The sequence below is a fragment of the Dendropsophus ebraccatus genome, chromosome 12 (genome assembly GCF_027789765.1).
Source record: "Dendropsophus ebraccatus isolate aDenEbr1 chromosome 12, aDenEbr1.pat, whole genome shotgun sequence".
In the NCBI taxonomy this organism is placed as follows: Eukaryota; Metazoa; Chordata; class Amphibia; order Anura; family Hylidae; genus Dendropsophus; species Dendropsophus ebraccatus.
Window position 1 is genome coordinate 46,145,946 of NC_091465.1, and position 22,879 is coordinate 46,168,824.

Consider the following 22,879-nt stretch of genomic DNA (forward strand, 5'->3'; position numbering starts at 1 on the left):
TGCGTCTTAATGGTGCCATAGCAAAGGGATTTTAAAAGCTGTAGGGACTCATTTGTGAAGGTGTTTTGGGGATGCCTTTTGTGCTATTTTTGTAATATGTCTGAATTTTAAGGTAATATATACTTTTAATTAAATGACATATTTAACAGATGAATAATGATTAAAAAAAAATTATCCCTTTATTGGGACAACCCAAGAGACTCTGACCATTATGGAACTCTTTCATCTGCCGTCACTTAACCAGACACCAGATATTATCATGATCCTCACATCCTCTGTGGTTTCTTTGCACATGTCAAAAAGCTCCTCATAGAAGATCCAGATAATGGCTGTCTGCCTGTTCTTTACCTTGATTGTTTGAAAATGCCAAAGGCCTGAAGGTTCAGTATTGTTGGGATGCAGCACAGGTTAAGAAAGGTGTTCGCTTAACAGACCGCTGTAGATAAAATTAGGCCTGTCAGTGTAAATCTCAGGAGAGGGTGAGAAATGCTGATGCTCAAATTTGAGTATGAAAATAATATAAGCCTGTAAAGAGTAATGAGTTATTACCGATTTTTAGTACTTTTTCCATGAGATATATATATATCTAATGCACACTTATAAAACTGAATGCTCAGAGAAAGAAAAAAACCATATGGTGCTGAACATTAGTCTGTCTTTTATATATGTAACTTCAGAGTTTCTCAGCCCTGGATTGACATGGTTATACTACACCAATATTGATCACAGATTTACCCATTTTATTAAATAATGTTTAATTGCTTTAGAATGATTTCCAAGTTTCACAGCTCACACCATTAGTTTGACATTTATGTTTTGACCAAAGTCTTTTCAGCACATACACATGGGAAATTAAGATGCTAAATGAATACTAAAAACTGCAGCCTAGGTTTGTGCCAGTGCAGACTTGTTGTAATGCCATAAATTTGCTACCTGTATATTTTTATAGTGATTCTATGTGAATTATTCTTTCTCGCATTGACTTAGGCCCTCACCTAAAAGACCAGTAGGTTTCCCTAAATGACCTGTAGCATCCAGCAAACCAGAATATGAATATGCAAAAGAAGAGCCCGTGGAGCCTCATTGAAGAGTCTCAATGCACAGGACTAGCCAGATATCCCTCCGGGAAGAACCCAGCAAAGGGGCAGCTCCTGTTAGGAAACCACCAAATCCACCATATTAAGTGGCCCTATAAATCAATGTAATAACAAGGGATAAACCAGGTTAGGTAACCATCCACATACAGCTGTTTCGGGGTGTTGCCCCTCATCAGTGTGAAGCAGGATTCTGGATAGGTGGGAGCAATGCCTAGTAGAGCTATAAGAGAAACACATTGCTGAACTCAGGGAGACCAGCCAAACGACAACACTGCCGGCTGCTAGTGAAAGCGCTCAATGCAGCGAAGTCCTAGGACTTTGCTGCATTGATCGCTTTCACTGGCAGCCAGCAGTGTTGTCGTTTGGCTGGTCTCCCTGAGTTCAGCAATCTGTTTCATCCAGAAAATCCAGGAATACTTTAGTGTTCAGGAACTAAAAAAAAATACACCCTATCTTACTTAAATAGGTTGTCCGGTGTTAGGCAACTTTTAATTTATTATTAAGTCATTGGAAATATTGTGAAGCCAATGGCCACCGTGATTACATCAGCCCATACTGCCCTCACCATCAGCCTACATCCTAAGAGGATACATTTTAAAGAAAACTTGCATATAAAAGTAGTCTTACCAGCTATAACAAAGATAATGACATAAGAGTGAGCCCTATAATATATTACTTATATTGTTAATGAGTGGGAATGGGTATAAACTATTCTTAGCAACCATTCACAGATTAGGTTACATATTACGAGAGCTTAAAGGACAACTCCGGCGGGACCCCCCCTAAGAAAAAAAAAACACAGACACACACAGACACCATACTCACCATCCCTCTGGTGACAATCACCACTCCATTCGCCCGCCATCCACCTCACAGTCACCTGCGTCCGCGTCCAGCGATGTCTCTCACTTCCGGGTCCATGGGAGAGAAAAGGCTGCCAGTGCGCTTGCGCACCGGCAGCCTTTTCATTGGATGGAGTGCATCACATGGCTTCCAGCAAGCTCAGCCAATCAGGGCTGAGCAAGCTGGAAGCCATATGATGCGCTCCAGCCAATGAAAAGGCTGCTGGTGCGCATGTGCACCAGCAGCCTTTTCTCTCCCATTCACTTTCAATGAAGACGCCGAGGAGGAAGAAGACCCGGACCGACCCCTAGCTTTGACGTCGTCGTCACCAGATGCCGCCTGGGAGAAGAGGACCTTGACGACCGTAATAGGTAATGTATACATTATTTAACTTCCGGGGGGGGGGGGGTCGGAAAGTGGGGGAAGGGAGCCAGACCGGGTATTTAACCACATTACAATGTGTGTTGAATAAGCCAAAAAAGAATTTTGTGGGAGTTGTCCTTTAATGCTGAGGAAATTAAATAATTTGGGGGGGGGGGGGGGGGTTAAACAATACATCTAGAAACTGCCACTGAATTTGACACATTGGCACTGGGTTTTGCTCTTATAATTAGGGCCAGTTCACACAGAGTAAAACTGGTGGAATCCAGCCATCTTCCATGTCATACTGGCAGTCTATGGGAGGCTTGTGCGCCTTCTCTCTCCGCGCCTATCCACTCGAAAGAATTGACATGTAATTTCTTCTTCACGGAGAGAGGAGGTGCGCGAGCCTCCCATAGACTGCCAGCATGACATGGAGGCTGGCGGGATTCCGCCCCGGAATTCCATTAGTCTTACTCTGTGTGAACTGGCCCTTAGTGAGAAAATTCTTACAAAATCTTCTTTTCAGATTATTAAAAAAAAATTGCTCCTACAAATGTGAGCTTTGCACGTAGCTACTTTAACCTTGACCTACTCACTATACACAATCCTTATTAATGTGTGTTAATAAAGGTTTCTTTTAATGGGCTGTTAGGGAAAGGCAGGGTCACTAGTGGGGCTCATGGCCTTATAGTCATTTTGTGTCTATTTAACTACCATGCTTATAATTCCAGAGGATGAACTTTTCTATTACACTGCTATCCAAAATAATTGGAGACTGAGAAGGCCGAACATTGACTAGATATCTATTGTCTTGTTTAGACGCTAACTCATGGGAGCTTTCAGAATTGCATCTCTTTTAGAAGATTAGGGCATTAAATTGTTATTGATTAGGACATTATACATGATTGGTTTCAGTAGAAGGAAAGTGATCTAACTCAGAGAGCCTGCCACCCATCAATTGGTGCCATCCATCTCTTTGCACGTTCATTCCTCATCCTCTAATGGTAAAAATCTGAAATCTATAACCCGTATTCTATACACTTTTGGCCCTATAATTAGTTATTTTGTTCGTCCTGCTTTCTCCAGTAATAAATATGCAAGAATTGTCACCTTGATAATTCTATGTAGAGAGCCGTTTGTATATGAAGACAGTTGCGAGAAATAATTGTTCTGGGTAAGGAATCTTATGCAGTGAGAAAAATACAGACTTTCTCATCTGTCAGCACAATAATAATAATATTGCTGCATTTAAATTTTCTTGAGAATATTTGCTTCAAGTGTTTTTCACGCAGGGAATATCTATAGGCAGGGAATATTATGTTTTTGTTACTTTTATAAGTAAAATAAATGTAATAATATATGTTTTTATCTTGACATATCTGATAAATAGGAAACCAATACTAACAAAAATAGAACATGGTTGGTATATAAAATGCAGGCATAGTAAATCGTTGCACTGAATACTATCTGTTTTAGAATTAATACAAAGATAATATATACTTCTACATATTAATGCCTATCCTTAGCATGGGATATCACTATAAGTTTACTGGGAGGGATGCTAAGAGATAGATAGATAGAAAATATTAGATAAATATGGAAGCATATATTATGTCCAGGTGTTTAGCTTTTCCAAAGATTTAAAAATTGTATTTCCAAAAACCAACAATATTTTGAAATGGTAAATTTAAAAAGTATGTGGTCCTACGTAAACAAATGTGTAATTATTAATGGCCTGGCAAGTATAGTTCTAATAGACCTTTTAGTCTCCAGGCAACATATTTATCATGAGGTCTTTTACCGTTTTAATTAGAGGCCAAAATGACTTAGAACAGTACAAGATTTGTTTGAATTATATATAGGATAATTATATCATCTGTACATGTTGATGTAAATGACTCTCTTGTTCATTCTGTATGGTACCTGGATCGGGGGAATACACAGATGTCATAGAGTTAACAATCAGTGTCATAGTGTGTCATAGTGTGTCAAGTAGATGTGTCTGACTGTTAACTCTAAAACATCCCTGGACACGCTTCTGTGTGTTCTCAAGAACGGAACCACTCTATTCTTTGTTTTTGTAGCCGCCAGAGATAGCCAAGTGCAACACTTTAAGGGGTTATCCAGTGCTACAAAAACATGGCCACTTTCTTCTAGAGACAACATGACTCTTGTCATTCACTTCAATGGAACTGAGCAGCAAAACCCTTTCCAAGCTGAAGACAAGAGTGGGGCTGTCTCTGGAAGAAAGTGGCCATGTTTTTGTAGCACTGGATAACCCCTTTAACTATCTCCTTCAGCTCTCCTGAATAGAGCAACGAAGTGCTCGCCGACCTGCCACTCTATTCGAAATAAAGCAGTCAGGGACCCATTCTAGAGATTAAGGGTTGGACAATCCAATGCTTATTCTCTATCCTGTGTATAGGGAATAGGATAATTTAAGTCACAATATCCTGTTAAGTGTGTAAATAAGGGTCTGTATAAGAAGACCTGGAAAACTATTTATAAAGCAAAAGAAGTTAGAAGGTAACGCTAGTGTCTGACATTAGCTTTACCTTCTATATCAACTAATTGTTATTAATTTTATAGAGATAATTAGGCAGACAGCTATAGGCAACTAAAAATAAATTTGATTTTGTAGCCATTTTTGATTTATAGATCACATAATATAACTATATTTATAGTTCAAAGGTTTTGTAATAATTATTTCATATCCACATTTTCTTTACAACCTAAGAGTCAGCTTCTAAAAGTTATTTTTATATAAGATGCATGCAAGCAATGACCTCCAGAGCCAGAATAACCCTTTAATGCTAATTTGATGGTTGGTGTGTTCCCGGCAACCATATACTCTAGGGCACAATATTCACATTGGGCTTGGTAGGACACAACTGTACGTGAAGGGCACACTTTAAAGCTATGTTCACACACTATACAAGCAACGGCCGTTATGCCAAGAAAGGCTGCTGTTTAGTGCTATCTACGGGTGGAATGAATTATCATGATGACAACCATTTAATAACATCCTTTCATGGCAAAACAGATGTTGTTTGTACAGTGTGTGAACATGGCCTAATCATATAGGGCCTTATCCATTAACACCGTATACAAGACCTAGAATTTTTTTTTCCCTTCCAATTTCACTGCATGTGTTATGGAAAAATCAAGAGTGAATACAAAGTAGAATCGGTCCCACAAAAAATAAGGTCTCATATGATTGTGTACATTAAAGAAATTAAAAAGTTATGTTTTTTTTAAGGCAACAGGGAAAAAACAAAAACCCCAAAATTGTCTGTGTCCTTACAGGGGGGTTAAGATAACTGCATACTCACCAAGACCTTCACAAATGTAATAGTTTTTGGATATGCGTATGTCCAATATAAACTAGAATAGAAAGTGCATGAAGTTTTATTTAAACAAAGAAGCAGAAGTTTCAATATAAAGCACATATTATATGTACTGTTGTGAATTTCCAATATGTTACTTGACTTATCTGATTCAGGACTTTTATGGCTGTAGTTACATAGTTAAAAATAATGTATATACAGAGATAGGCACACAACAGCTATAATATTAAAAAGGCGTCTGATTTTCATATTTAAAATGACATCCGTTTTTGCAGAACATGATCATTATTTTTGGGCGTCTTTTGCAAACAGCGGACTTTTTTATTTGTAGTTCACACATAGTTTTCCTTGTCACCGTTCTGTCTCTGTTTTTACTATTAAATTCAATGGACTTTTCAATTAAGCCACACCCAAAGACCAATTAGTAACCCCAAACTAGCATAATGTACAAACACCAGTCAGTGCACTAAGGGGAGGTCAGGCTGCTAAATAACGTCCGTTATTTTAGACTCAAAATGACGGACGTCATTTTAAATGGAGATGAAAAGACGTTGTGTGAACATAGCCATAGAGGGACTTCTTAAGTGTTTTTTTTATGTTAATGTAAGCCTTCCAGTATTTATCAGCTTATCAACTGATTTGAAGATATGTTTCATTTTTGAATACCCTTTTTATATCATTTACAATTTGTAAAAAAAAAAAAAGGCTTAGATGAATTATTTGCACTGAATATTTAGGTTAGGTTTACAACTGCATTGGAGGATCCACTGGATGCTTATGTCACCAATTGTGCCAAAAATCTAGTAAAATTCCACACACCTTTCCAGAAACTTGATAAACCCCTATAAAAGTCAATGAGCTCAATTGTACACTATTCTTGTTTTTTTGTCCAAAGATGGAGCAGAACAATGAAATATACACTCACCGGCCACTTTATTAGGTACACCATGCTAGTAACGGGTTGGACCCCCTTTTGCCTTCAGAACTGCCTCAATTCTTCGTGGCATAGATTCAACAAAGTGCTGGAAGCATTCCTCAGAGATTTTGGTCCATATTGACATGATGGCATCACACAGTTGCCGCAGATTTGTCGGCTGCACATCCATGATGCGAATCTCCCATTCCACCACATCCCAAAGATTCTCTATTGGATTGAGATCTGGTGACTGTAGAGGCCATTTGAGTACAGTGAACTCATTGTCATGTTCAAGAAACCAGTCTGAGATGATTCTAGCTTTATGACATGGAGCATTATCCTGCTGAAAGTAGCCATCAGGTGTTGGGTACATTGTGGACATGGTCAGCAACAATACTCAGGTAGGCTGTGGCGTTAGGCTGTGGCGTTGCAACGATGCTCAATTGGTACCAAGGGGCCCAAAGAGTGATAAGAAAATATTCCCCACACCATGACACCACCACCACCAGCCTGAACCGTTGATACAAGGCAGGATGGATCCATGCTTTCATGTTGTTGACGCCAAATTCTGACCCTACCATCCGAATGTCGCAGCAGAAATCGAGACTCATCAGACCAGGCAACGTTTTTCCAATCTTCTACTGTCCAATTTCGATGAGCTTGTGCAAATTGTAGCCTCAGTTTCCTGTTCTTAGCTGAAAGGAGTGGCACCCGGTGTGGTCTTCTGCTGCTGTAGCCCATCTGCCTCAAAGTTGGACGTACTGTGCGTTCAGAGATGCTCTTCTGCCTACCTTGGTTGTAACGGTTGGCTATTTGAGTCACTGTTGCCTTTCTATCAGCTCGAACCAGTCTGCCCATTCTCCTCTGACCTCTGGCATCAACAAGGCATTTCCGCCCACAGAACTGCCACTCACTGGATGTTTTTTCTTTTTCGGACCATTCTCTGTAAACCCTAGAGATGGTTGTGCGTGAAAATCCCAGTAGATCAGCAGTTTCTGAAATACTCAGACTAGCCCTTCTGGCACCAACAACCATGCCATGTTCAAAGGCACTCAAATCACCTTTCTTCCCCTTACTGATGCTCGGTCTGAACTGCAGGAGATTGTCTTGACCATGTCTACATGCCTAAATGCACTGAGTTGCTGCCATGTGATTGGCTGATTAGAAATTAAGTGGTAACGTGCAGTTGGACAGGTGTAACCAATAAAGTGGCTGGTGAGTGTATATTATGTTTAAGAGGGGTGACAACTGTTAAGATAAAACATATAGCACAGCCCAAAACCAGAAAATCCCTGGATGGAGGTGGTGTTGTGGATTCTGCCTATCTGGACTTCAGCAAAGCCCTTGATACACTTCCCCATAAAGAGCTGATAGAGAAGTAATGAAAATTGGACTTGGTCCCTGGATAGTTCAGTGAATTTGTGGTTGGCTGAAAAGGCTTGATATTAATGGCGTAAATTCTGAGCATACACATGTGACATAGGAAAAGATTTGGTAGGCATGGTTAGATTGAAAAAAGTGCAATTTGACTGATGTTCCTGAAGGCATCTGTTATACAAAATTATTTAGCTCTACTAAACAAGTGGTCAAAACATTGGGAACTTCAGAAGAGAAGGATTTAAGGATAGTAATTTCTAACAGTGCACCAGTGAAGCCAGGCAATAGGGAAAGCTAATCTTATGCTGGGCTGTACAGCTAGAGGTTATAGCCAGTAGGAAGAGGGAGATTGTGATCCAGCTGTATAGCGCTTTAGTGAGACCACATCTAGAATATTGTGTCCACTTATAGATATCTCACCTAAAAAAAGATACTGATAAAATAGAATGGGCCCAAAGAAGGGCTACAAAAATGGAAGATGTTCTGAAACATAAAGAAATACAGAAAGAAAGACCTAATTCCTGGAGGAAAGAAGGGAAAGATAAGACATGATAGAAACCTTTAAATTATTTAAAGGGTTTAATAGGGTAGAAATTGTTTTTAATAAGCAACTGAACAAAAGAACAATAAGGGCACAATCTGAGGTTAGTTGGGGTAAAGATTAGAGGTGACATGAGAAAATATTACTTTACTAAAGTAGCAGTAGTAGCTTAAAAAAACTTCCAACAAATGCGGTTGATAAATCTATAGTAGGTGAATTAAAACATGCCCGAGATAAACATATATCTAATCTGAGAAAATAATAAGGGAAAAAATTATATAAAAATCAGACTAGATGGATCAGACGGTTTTTCCTGTCAACAATTTTGTGTGTTTCTAATATGAACCTTTATGGATGTAAAAATGTACATGAAAAGGAATAGAAAAATATTAGGTTGTTTAAAATCGGATATTTTGCAAAAAAAATTTCTCTTCCAATATCAAGTTGGGTTCATACACAGCAGCCAGAGCATGGTCAAGATACAGTCACTATGCAGCCATATACTTTGCTGCCAGCGTAGTTTTAGATTCTTTGATAATGATTGCTTAGTTTTGCGGGTAAACAATAATGTTACTGGAAAACCATTAACAATTAACTTGTAAATCCCCAACCATATATGGTTAGGCTGGGTTCACGTAGTGTATGACACTGGCCATTGTCAGTGACATTCATCCCCGCAGGTGCTGCAGTATGGTCAGATAACCTTCACTTTTTTTTATCTGGAATGTGGGCACGTTCGGGTGTGCCCACATTCCAAATCACCATAGCTGACAATGTAAAGTGCGCCTGGAGCCGCACTTTACATTGTCTGCTCTGTCACTCTTGTATGGCCGCTATTCAATGAATAGGAGATGCACAAAACTGACATGTCAGCTTTTCGTGCAGAGTACAGAGTTTATACACTCCAGCCGGGATTCCATAGACTTCAATGCAATGTATATTTTCAATTAATCACGGCTAGTGTTGCAATTTGCAACAACGGGCATAATTAATTTAAAATATAAATTGTGTGAACTTAGCCTAAAACTGCACGTCAACTTATTTTACAAATTTGCAAATGCAACTCCACTCTCTACAGAAAGAGCAGCTTCACATTAGTTTAAGAGTCAGTATCAGTATAAGTTAATTGACGAAACACGGCAGAAGGAAACAAACATATGTTCAATGTATCGTGCTAAATTAAGTGTAAATTATTAATTTTTTCCAGCGGATTGAAGGCTATGTTGTTCCATATAGAATTAACACGTATTAATAACACATTTTGTTAGCATAGTAGCTAGTAGGGATATTTTTAAGTATTAATAATGCTACATCTGCCGTCCAAGCAATTTAACATCCATTTGTTGGTTGTCAGAAATTTCTGTCTGGCATATGCTGTACATGTTAATTTATTATTATGCACACCATATGTTAAGCTAAAACCCAGCAGGTCATACATTCCTACACTCAATGCCTCATTAACAAACACATACTTGGTGATTTTGGCTACTTTTTTTTTTCTTTTTAGGAAAAAAAAAAAAGATTTTTTTTTTCTACCCTTCGGAGTTTGTAATAGCCAACACAAGCTGTTAAAATTTTAAATATATTCTTTTGTTATGCTGCAAGCTTTTATTTATTATGAATGACCTTTGTAATGCTAAACGTGGCAGACGTCCAAATCAGGCCTATGAGATGGTTTAATCTGGCACGTCATAAAGAGTTTTACTATTGAAAAAAAACTCGCACACTCTGTGGCCCAGAAACACTGTCTTTTTAATCATTACAATAAGATCGTCTGTAATGTTGCCCAGCAGCAACGCATGTTTTTCAGCTGCAAATACAAATAGTTCTGCTTATAACATTTCATCTCCTTTCTTTGTAAAAGTTAGAAAGAAAAAACAATATTCTATAAAGTGGGTTAACAGAGGTTTTACCACAAAAATATATGTCTAAACTGATGTATTATTTGAAGTTAAAGGGGTATGCCCAGGGCCCGCTCCAGGCCTTTGTGGGCCCACTGTCAACAGAGCCTCAGCGGGCTCCTTTGTGGAGTAATTCCAGTATATAAGGAACAAGTAAAACCCTAAACACAGTACTCCCATACTGTCAATATTCAGTATACAAGGAACAAGTATAATCCCATACATAATACCATCCTACTGACCATATCCAGTTCACTGAGACCCACTTAAAGGCCCAATGATAACACTGCACAATTAGCAGATATTACCACATAATTTAATGTTACCTTAATTTTATCTGTGGATAGAGTCATCTATGCAGAGCTTCACTAGAGTTGGGCCCATCACCCCAGCAGGGAGAAGGGGCCCAACTACTGTGAAGGCCCAGCTAGCTGACACTATCTACAGATGAAATGAAGCCAGAGTAAGGGGCTTCATTTATTTTTGCAAATTTTTGCAAATACATTCATTTAGCAAACTAACTTCCTCCTGATATTTCTGCTCTTTTCCTCCCATTGTTGACAGCTCCTTGTCTACGTTACTGGCCACCACTCTGCTGTAGTGTATATATATATATATATATATATATATATATATATATACAGTGGTTCCTCATGTCACAATATTAATTGATTCAAGGACGACCATTGTATGTTGAAAATATTGTATCTTGAGACCAAAACTATATGAAAACTGGTAATTGGTTCTAAAGCCCCAAAATGTCACCGTAAAATGAGAAAAAAAAAAAAAGATTTAATGAAAAATAAGCAGGTAACTAATATAGATAAACAAAGTCCTTACATTTGACAGTCAAATACATTTTATGCATCCTGTACAGATCACACAGGGTCCGAGAAAAATTCACATGCGCTGCCGATCCTGAATGTCAGTAGCATTGTATGTTGAGTCTGGTCTCAGGTTACAATGATCCGGATAGTACGATGTTGAGAATAGTCTAACCAGATACTGTATATACACCAGCTGGACGAGAAGCATATTTTAAATATAGAAGCAATGAAAATGTGCTGTTTAAGATAGATACACATATATATCAGGGTCACAGTTCAATGAAAAGGCTAGGAGGTGAAAAGATCAATGGGGAAGAAGAACAATGTAGTGTCATCACAGTCAGACACTTTACGTGTCTCAGTTACCTTGCAGACAGGACCACACGAAAGAACACTAAATTGTTTGTTTGGCCCTTCATTGTCGTTGTTTCTAACTTCTTCAGCCACCGGTAACTAAATGCAGAGCATTCGGGTTTGGAAGAACCCGAGCACCCGTGAGGTTTGTTCAGCTCTACTATACATCAAGCAAAAAGGTGTTTCCTTTTCTTTTGGCCTCCTTCAAGGAAACGTTTAATAATTAATAATAAACAGCTACAATCCCTGATAAATAAGTGATTGCTGACAAATGATATAAGTTCTGTTTAGCATTCAGTGACATAATAAATCCAGATGTTCCTCATTTCACAAAGGCAAACATTAGCAGCAGGTTGAAACAAGTGCAAAGAACAAGGCCAGTACATGTAGTATTATGCTTTCTTAGGTCTTTGTCACACTATAAGCAGATTCAATATACTGTACTGTAGAATATGCCTGAAGAAGATTATATTAAAGTCCTGGTGTGTTTATAGTATATGAGCTTTATAGACTTACTAACTTACAGAATTTCTAGAAATTTTTAGACCGAATAAAATGTTTGATTTGTGAAGAAGCACGAACATACCAAGTGTGCCGATACAGGATAAATCAGCGGATATAAAACATATTGCCTTCTACTTCTCATATGAGTGAGAACACCAACACTGACAAAGTTCTAAAATGTTTAGTTTAATGTAAAAGGGATATTTCTGTGGATAAAAATTAGGAGCCATGTTGTTTATATGGTTCTGCTATTGTCAGGACAGGTGTTTAGCCTCACCCCCAATCCTATGTGAGCAGCGTAGACTCTCTAAAAAATTATAGGCTCTGTCTCTGATAGACTGATAGCAGTGACATGGTCTACCTCTATGGTATGTATGTTCGCAAATATTATTTCCCCATGTACACATATATCAATGCTTCAAGGACTGATTAGAGGGCACTTTTGCACTTCTCATTGGTTAGATATGATAAATGTTTTTTTTTTTTAAGTAATTAATAAAAATGTTGAAACATATATTTAAATGGGCACTGTGAATTAAAAAAGAAACTGCCATGTCTGGGTATGTGCATGTTGAGAAATTGCTGAGAAATCGGCGAGGAATTAAAGAGGAAAGTGTTCTGCTTGAAATTCCTCACCTATTCAGTTCTGGTAGAATTTGTAGATTTCAAGCAGAATTCAAAAAGAATTTAAGCCCCATTGGCTTCTAAAGGATTCCTCTAGCGGAATCCGCCCTGACTGAAAGCAGGTCCACAATGGAATTTTCCATCGGAAAGCCAACTCTTATGTACATTAAAGGGGTTATCCAGCGCTACAAAAACATGGCCACTTTTGCCCCACTCTTGTCTCCAGTTCAGGTGTGGTTTGCAATTGAGCTCCATTAACTTCAATGAAACTGAATTTCAAACATCACCCAATCTGGAGACAAGAGAGGGGGGAAAGTGGCCATGTTTTTGTAGTGCTGGATAACCCCTTTAAAGAAGAAGTCTGGCGAAATTTTTCTTAAAGTATTGTATCGCTTTCCAAAAGTTATACAAATCACCAATATACACTTACTACAGGAAATTTTTTCCCTGCATTTACTACTGCATCAAGGCTTCACTTCATGGATAAAATGGTGATGTCACGACCCGATTCCCAGAGCTGTGCAGGCTGTGGCTGCTGGAGAGGATGATGGCAGGGGGATGCTCAGTGTCCCTCCAGTGCCTTGTGTCCATCAGTGTCCCTCTGCAGCAGCCACAGCCCGCACAGCTCTGGGAGTCGGGTCATGACATCACCGTTTTATCCAGGAAGTGAAGCCTTGATGCAGTAGTAAGTGCAGGGAAAAAAGCACTTTATGTGCATTTCCTGTAATAGATGTATATTGGTGATTTGTATAACTTTTGGGGGGCAATCCAATACTTTGATAAAAATTTTCACCGGACTTCTCCTTTAAAACCTATGAAAAGGACCAATGTTTATATTTTATATATCGAGCGAATTCCGCGTGCATTTTGACATGAATTCCACAAGAAATATTGCCTCTTTTCCATAGTCTGGGTCTGGGTCTGGGTGTTCAGATCCTCATCGATCATTAGAGCTGGGAGAATTGCTCTCATGGGTACTTTACCCCCCTGGCTGCCTTTTATTTCTCTCTGCAGGAGAAATGGTTTCCATTGTAAGTCTATGTCTACACCTCATCCGATCAAAATTTTTGATATGTCTCTAGAAGAATGTCTATAGATCAGTATGATGTAATAGTATTTTTGTTTTTGTCAATATACTATATATGTAAAAATGTGATTGAAATTATCAGAATTTAATCTTTTAACTACTGACCCCACTAATTACACTTGAATCTATTGCAGGTCCTGCATTTTGGGGTCTGGTGAACTCTGCATGGAATTTATGTACTATCGGCAAGAGACAATCTCCTATCAATATTAACACCAGCCAAATTATCTTTGATCCCTTTTTGCCCCCACTCAGGCTCAGCTTGGAAGAAAAAGAGGTATTCTTGTTTTTGCCTTTTTTGATTTCCTCTATATCTTGATATGTTCAATAGTCTGGAAGCATTGTTTTATATGACATAATGAGGCCAGCCTGAGTACAGTATGTATTCATATTTTCATGGCTTTAAGCTTGGAGGTAGTCATTTTGTATTCCTAGTGGCACCTAAAGCATGTGATAGAATGACAGGCTATGTGATGGAATATCTGCTTTAAAGGTATATCTGCCTTACCTTTGAACATATTTTACAACTTATATATAGATATGTTAGAATTTACATAAAAAACACTATGCAAATCCATTGCTTCACTTATCTTGTGCCAATCCTGAGTTATATTATGCATTATTGTCCCTTCTCTTCCAGAGCAGCATTCAAAACTCATAAAGTCATTGTTCATCTTTGAACACCATTTCTTTTTTTTTTTTATTCAAATAGATGTACTGTTTTATTTCCTAATATACCTTTGTGCCAGCTAGATATATAATGTGCTAAATCTGTTGTATGCATATTGAATTTTACTATAAAAACCTGCCTATCTGCAGCCACCACTAGATGAAGTTTAAAGTATTGCCATTTGTGTACCCCAACTTTCCAAGTCAGATACAGTTGGCAACAGTCACTGAGGCATCACATATAATTAAAAAAAAAAGTCCTGTTTTCTGGACTAAGGGTGCGTTCACACATACAGGATCTGCTGCAATTCCTTGTATTAAGGGAGAGTGGCTAGGGATTTTTGCTGTATTTCGGATGCAATAGAACATTTTGTATGGTGTCTATGGCTGGCTTATACAACTTTAGGCTATGTTCACACACAGTATAACAAAGGCCGTTGCTAAGCTAAGAACAGCCGCTGTTTTTATTGAAAACAGCGGCTGTTTGTTAAAAAAAAAGTACATTGTGTAAACATATCTATAGGGCAGCTTCACACACAATGGATCTGTCATGATCGCGCCTGAAAAGGCACCAGTGCCACCCTCTGCGGTAAAGATCCGACCTCTGCGCCAAAGACTGCGCTTTTGGCATTAATCCGTTCCTGGTTTTACTATGTTCTCTGCTTATGTCATCTGTGTTCCGGTCCATGTTTTCTTAGTTCTCCCTGTACTTTCCTTGCTGTGGTCTGTTTACTGATTGTTATCTGCTGTGTTGTGATGGACAGGTCTCCTCACCTCTGGCTTTCTGTGATTTCTTGTGTGTTTCTCCTGCTCCACCTATCAGCTTGTAGTCCGGGAATTCTGATCCCTTATACCTGTGCCTCTCCCTTCACTCAGTGCTCATGATAGTGTTGTTCAGCTTGTCTGTCTGCTAGATCCTGCCTTTCCTCAGATTGTCTGTATTCCTGGTTTCCTTATCCCTTGCTTGTTTATTACCTTCTTTGTCTTTTGGTTCAGTGTTCTCCTTTAGTACTCAGTGTGCCTTGCTTGTCCTCAGTGTTCCTTGCCTTGCCCTCTAGTTACCTGGTTATTGTCTCTGGTTTCTGTTTCACCGTGTACCTTGTTTACTGTCTGTTATTGCGTATAGTTCCTTGTACCTTTTCCTTTCTCCGTTCCTATCTCCGTTCCGTGTTTATTAATGTTTCTGACCTGGATTTTGTGACCTCGACTTTGCTTGTGGATTCTGACTCTGTACTTCTGCTGCCCGTTTGTTGACAACCTTGCCCGCAGACTATTCTTTATTGTGTTAGTTTGTCTCGTTTTGTTTTGTGTTTGCATTTACTGCAGCGTAGGGTACGCCGCCCAGTTGCGGACGGTCATTTAGGACCAAGTAGGTAGGGACAGTGTGGGGGGCTGTTAGCCATAGGGCCCACTTGTCCTGTGTCTCTGTGTTCCCAGGGGCCCTGACAGGATCACAGCGGAAATATGCGCCGGCAGATTTCCTGCTCCACACTGATGAGGGGCAACACCCCGAAACAGCTGTATGTGGATGGTTACCTAGCCTTGGTTTATCCCTTGTCATTACATTGACTTATAGGGCCACTTAAAATGGTGGATTTGGTGGTTTCCTAACAGGAGCTGCCCCTTGGCTTGCTAGTCCTGTGTTTTGAGACTCTTCAATGAGGCTCCACGGGCTCTTCTTTTGCATATTCATGTTTCCCAGGGGGCAATGCACCTAGGACTTCACTGCATTGAGCGCTTTCACTAGCAGCCGCCAGTGTTGTCATTTGGCTGGTCTCCCTGAGTTCAGCAATCTGTTTCTCTTACAATAATAATATAAAAATCTTTATTTATAATGAGCCACTATCTTCTGCATTATTTTCATCTCACTATTGAATTACAAGCACCTTGTCATCAAGCCAGTAGGCAGCTCTGGGAATCTAGGACTAAGGGCGGGTTCACACTACGGAATTCTCCAGGACAATGTCCGCGGAATTCCGTCAGCTGTCCGCCGGCGTCTTTCCGGCGTTTGGGCGTCTTTCCGCCGGCTCCATAGACAGCATTCTATGGGCCGGCGTATTCCGCTATACGCTGAGAGAAGTGTCATGTCACTTCTTTCAGCGGATCGCGGAATACGCCGGCCCATAGAATGCTGTCTATGGAGCCAGCGGAAAAGCACGTGCCCATGCGGGCAGACAGCTGACCGAATTCCGCGGACATTGTCCGCGAGAATTCCGTAGTGTGAACCCGCCCTAATAGTAGAAAAATATGGGAGCATCAGATCCAATTTTGAGGTGTGCATCCTTTGTTCTTTTCTTCTCTCAAGGAGCAGAACAGACCCTTAAGCCAGTTTCACACGTATCACATCGCAGCTGATTTCACACTGCAAGTTCCACTGTGATATCTGCTGCGATATTCTGTAGTGTCATTTCCTATGGCTCTACATTCTCACAGCAGATTTTTATTCCCCTGCAATAATGTAACCCCTGCCCTCTTAACCCACTACTTCTGGGCTAATGCATTACCTGTCCGCACTCCTGTCTGCTTCTCTGGCTCCGGGTTCCCTGGCGTCCTGCTTGGCCAATAAGTGGGGCAGCGCATTAATTGGCTGAGCGGGACGCCAGGGATCCAGGAGCTGGAGAAGCAGGTAATAATGTGGTCAGGTAATGAGTTAGCCCGGCAGTGGTGGGTTAAGTGGGCAGAGGCTACATTCACACAATGGAATGAAAATCTGCTGCGAGAACGTAGAGCCAAAAGAAATGACACTACAGAGTATTGCAGTGTAAAAATCTGCTGTAATACGTGTGAAACTGGTCTTAAAGAATTATGTAAAAAAAATTGTATATATTGTTATTTCCCACCTTAGTTTTACTACCATGTTTACTCCTGCCATCTTATTTATTTGATTGTTTATTTATTTTAGCAAGTGTATTAAAGCTTTAAAATAAAAAAATATATACAGTGGGGCCTTGGATTACAAGCATTATTAGTTCCGGGACCGTGCTTGTAATCCAAAGCAATTTTTCCCATAAGAAATCATTGAAATGCAGACACTTGATTCCACACCCCACAAATAATGATTTTTTATTCTGAATAAGATATAAAACAAATGAAACAAACATTCAGAAAAAGCTAAATATGTCATATTATAAGTCACTGTACAGTATAGCAATCAGCATGTGCAGTATAATGTATTGTATGTGGATAAATCTAAAAAAAAACAGCAGCAGTTTGTAGATACAGGATGGAGCTGCAGATCCCCATAGTGCAGTAGCATAGTACAACAGCATAGAATAGAGAGGCAGGGCTTCTGTCAGAGGTCTGTGTGGTCACATGACAGCAATGGGGAAGGGGGGTGAGTTCAGCGCTGGTCAATCATTAAGTGAGAATCACAGAGCTATGCAGGAGGACAGTGACAGAAACTTTTCTATACAGCAGTGTGTATAGCTGTGTGTAAGTGCAGGCACATTATAGCAGCAGGGTTTATAGCTGAGTGTGAGTGCAGGCACATTTTAGCAGGAATGGGGAGGCTGGGAAACACAAGGTCTGACAGAAACTGCAGGGAGCATAAAGGAATAAGCAGGGCATATGTGGCAACATACATGCAGCACTCTCTGTCCAGGGATAGAGGGGTTACAGCTATGAAGAGATCACCTTCATAGTCCTGTCTGACACTGTGCTCTCTGCTGCTACCTCTGTCTGTTACAGGAACTGTCCAAAGGTTTTCTATGGGGATTTGCTACTGCTTTGGACAGTTCCCTTCATGGACAGATGTGGCAGCAGAGAGCACTGTTTCAGACAGGGAAGAATACACCACTTCCTGCAGGACATACAGCATGTTTGTGTGTCTGTGTGTCTGTGTGTTGGATACCCCCTAGGCCATAATGTGATACAAATGTGTCCTTTCTTCACTTATCTCTAACGTCTATTTTGACATGTCTGGTGTGAGGTTACAAGTTTTTCATAAAAACTGAGTTCATGACACTATGGGGGAGAGATTTACCAAACTGGTGTAAAGTAGAATTGTCTTAGTTGCTACTAGCAACCAATCAGATTCCACCTTTCATTTTAAAAGGAATCTGTGAGGAATGAAAAGTGGAATCTAATTGGTTGCTAGGGGCAACTAAGACAATTCTACTTTACACCAGTTTAAGAAATCTCCCCCAATGTGATGCGTCTATATGTACTTTTCGAGTGTTTTGATATCACGTCAGGATGTTGTTCTAAATTGAATTAATGAGAAATTGAAATGGTTGTTGGAGTATGGTTGTCACTTAGTTTGTAGTGGGAGAGAAAAATAAAGTGTAACTGTCATTTAAAATACTTTTGACAAAATCAATTGTACAAGCAATTTTAAGAAACTCTGCAATAAGTTTTATTAGGCAAAAATCCATTTTCTGTACTCAAAAAGCTGTTTTGCAGCCCCTCTACCCTCCTCAGTCCCCTCACTCCCTATGTCTTCATTATCAAGCAAAGTTGTCTAAATTACAGAGGAGCAAAGTGAAGATGGGTTCGCTGTGTCCATTATAACCTATGGAGGGGGGAAGGTACCAAGGGGGATAAGTAAGCAAGAGGAGCAGAGAAGCAGTCTGTACAGTTTGGAGACTACCTGGGCACATAAAAAGCTGGAATCACAGGTCAGAAGGCTCAGTGCTGGCATTGGAACTTGGTGAGAGAAGATTGTAGGATGATGTTTTGTGTAAGGATGACTTTCTCCTTTCTGTGCTCACTCATCCCCCCTCGGCTCCTCACCCCTACATAAACTATAATGGACACAGAAAACCTGCTTTTGTTGACGTGAGGGGGGAGGTAGGAAAACAGCTTTTTTAATACAGAAGGAAACTCTTTTGCCTAATGAAACCTAATTTAGAGTTTCATAAAATCGCTTGTACTATTGATACTTATTGATTTCTGCAAAGTGACATTTAAATGACAGTTACACTTTAAGTGCAAGATTCAGTGAGTAGAAATATGAATTGCACTCGTATCACTGGCTAGAAACATGTAAATGTTACAAGATACATTAGACATGTTTACTTACTGTGCTGAAGTATGGATAAGAAAGCGCACTCACAGCAGTACCATGGCTGTATGTTTGCTTACGTATCCAAGACAGACTCTGAAGATGAATCGATGAAGACAGGAAATTGCATGCTCCTTGACTGTAAGCCCGAGGAGAATCACAAAACTCAGCTGACTGTACTTATTGAATAGCAGAGGTTGGATGAGTACCTCAATGTGCATTAAGACCAGCCAAGAAAACAAACATATGGCGCCATTGCCAACAAAACTAGCAGGAGGTGAAACAGCTTCTTTGTGTCTGATCTTTTTGTAAATAGTCCCCCTACTCTAGGTATACCCCTGTTACTGACTACTAACCCAGTATTTATTCAGAGCCAACTCTGGTGATATGCACAGTCCAATACTGTTAACAATAGTAAAGTAACTCTTACAGAATGCATAGAACATTATCCCAATGGAGGAAAGTTAGTAACAACCTTCTTCTACAACTTTAGCAATTTTAGAATTACTTTGCTGGTATGAAATATTTATTTAGCAAGTAGAATATCAATGAAATGCATTCATTTACATAAACTATCATTTCTGCTGCATTTGCAAATCTTGTCCAATATGTTATTTTATTTTATACCGTTGATAAATGAGCAAATATTGATCCCCAAAGGTCACACAATAGAACAAGCCTGTATTATCAATACAATTGATATATCAAACTAGTGACCAATAACTAATAATGCAAGGAAATATCTAGAGAGAACTGACTGGTAATGTGCGGGCTTATAGATCTTCAACTAATGCACAAAACAGGACATGAAAAACTTCCGGGCTGTTTATTGAAAATTTACTGAATAGTGCCAACATCGCAAAAGTGCTGATATAAGCATAAAACTGCAAATCTCGTATAGAAAAAAGTCACAATTTATGATTCTGACATCTTCCTAAGAGAAACGTCTCTAGCATCAGATACATCACAGACTAAACTACCCTATTTTTTTTTTTTAAATAGATTGTTTTGATTTTTTTTCTTAAAAAATACCGCCATACTGTGACCGAATAATAATAATATAATACAGTGTCTAAGTCATACTGCCATTCAGTGACTGAATAATGCCAAGGTAATACAACCTCTATTAGGTGATTGGAGAGTTCTGCCATAATGTTTCTAAATACCATTATAAACTGATATAATAGCGCCCCCTATCAATTGACCGAATAATGTCACCCTATAGTGATTGACACCCCTATGCAGCCCCTAAATAATACCATCATGCAGTCACTGAATACAGCTAGCCTCACATTACATTTGAGGAATCTGTTCTACTTAGGTTGTGTTTTTCTAAGGTCAGCATGGACACTAAAACAAGGGAAATAGGAACATTGCTGTACATGAGAATATACTTTGATTATTACTATCTTTGGGGAATCTTAGGACAGCCAGTTATTACAAAGCTAAAATACTCATCATGCTTGCACAGCTAAATCTTTGGCTGTCTAGGCATTAAAGCTATTTTAGTTTTGATTCCCCATCGCTGCTTTACAGAGGGCCCTTTGTCCCTGCACTACATCTCTCATAACTGTGCATTAGGAGACAGTCTTCTGCCTTGTGTCCATTGCACCCAAACCAGTGCAGGACAAAGTGCCATGAAATCTTGGAGTATTGCACTGGCTATGGGGGCTCCTAATGCACAGTTATAAACTAAATAGTGTATAATTCATCTGGTAAGGCAATATATAAAGGTCAGTTACAGACCAAACTCTTGAAAGACTGTAGGTTTGGACCCGGATGCTTGACAATAAAACTTATAGTAAGTAGTAAGTAATCTTATTACTTCCCAAATCAGATTTGAAGGGTTAGCTCAAAATGGTTGTCCTGGAAGCAGAAGATGACGGAAGCAGCGACATGTGCGGACGTGGTTTTGCCCGCATGCAATGATCAGGACATACACTCAGCCCCTTCATGTCTGTGAAGGCTTACTTCCAAGACATGGAATCAAAGGAAGGAAGTGCCAGGGAGCAGATGGCATAAGTCATCTTCTATTCCCTGGACAACCCAAGACAGTTTGCAGACAGCAAGATCTTGCATACTGAACATGGCAAACCAACTTTTTAAAAGAATTTTACATGGTTGCATAGGAAACAATTTCCCTAATAGTTGTGACAAAGTACAGTATGTAGTTATAGCATTGTATCAATGGTATATACAGTAGCAATGTACTATAACAGTTAAGATTTCTGTTTACTCTACTCTACTTGAGTCCTTTTGAAATCCAACACACGTGCCTTGCATTCTACTTGCAGTGTGCGTCATCACTATTGCTGAGTTCTGTCCCAACCCTAACTTCTATATGCGTGGGATGATGGAGAGAGTGTGTCAGAAAGCAAGGAGAGGCATTACAGTGCGGGGTACTTCAGGGCGTTGGGCACCCTTTGGAGACTTTTGACAATCAGAATAAATAATGATGCTTTACCAACATTTTTTATTTTTGCTTCATTATTTGTTTTTTTTTTCTCTGTTTGTTTCTTTTATTTGTAGCTAGAAATATTTAGTAATATACAATAGTACTTTAGTCGCATGGGATCTTGGCATATCACGTGTCTGTCTATTGTATTGTAGATCAGTGGAACAATGCACAACACTGGAAGACATGTGTCCTTCCGTCTGGACAAACAGCATCAAGTTAATATTTCGGGTGGTCCCCTCTTATATAATCATCGACTTGAAGAGGTTATGTTGCATTTTGGCAGTGAGAACAGCATTGGGTCAGAACATCTCATGAACAAAGAAGCTGCTGCTGGAGAGGTGACTGTAATAACAGAAATAATGAGACTTTTCTATTAATACATTTTATTATGTAATTATAGAGAGACACTTAGAAACTTTGATTACAAAATTTTATAGCTAGTGAAAATGGGACTGACTGAAATGTAATAAATGGAATATCTGAGTGTGTAACATGAATGACAGATAAGGATAGATAGATAGATAGATAGATAGATAGATAGATAGATAGATAGATAGATAGGCTGTGAAAGTGATTATGTAATGAAATTGTAGCGCTCTTCCATTGTAAATTTTCACTCGAGTATGCTGCAATTTTGTTGTACTGCCATGTGTATTACTAGGTGCAACTTTTCCAAGGAAGAGCACCTCAATTTCATCACACCATAACTTGTGTTTTGAAAAAATGGATCCGGCCAAAGACTGGCAAAAAATTTTATTAAATTATTGTATTGCCCCCCAAAAGTTATACAAATCATCAATATACATTTATTATGGGAAATGCTTATAAAGTGCTTTTTCCTTGCACTTACTACTGCATCAAAGCTTTACTTCCTGGATAACATGGTGATGTCACTTCCTGGATATCATGGTGATGTCACGTCCCGACTCCCAGAGCTGTGCGGGCTGTGGCTGCTCGAGAGGATGATGG

At 39.3% G+C, this 22,879-nt stretch overlaps 1 protein-coding gene across 1 annotated transcript in view; it reads left to right on the plus strand.

Annotated features, from left to right (window-relative positions):
* The window catches only part of LOC138769406 (carbonic anhydrase-related protein 10-like), a 244,988-nt gene that overhangs the window by 148,111 nt on the left and 73,998 nt on the right, over positions 1-22,879 (plus strand). Inside the window, exons 3-4 of the mRNA XM_069947848.1 lie at positions 13,916-14,058; positions 22,063-22,248. Coding sequence (XP_069803949.1) covers positions 13,916-14,058; positions 22,063-22,248 — 329 coding nt within the window. The remainder of the gene's footprint in view (positions 1-13,915; positions 14,059-22,062; positions 22,249-22,879) is intronic.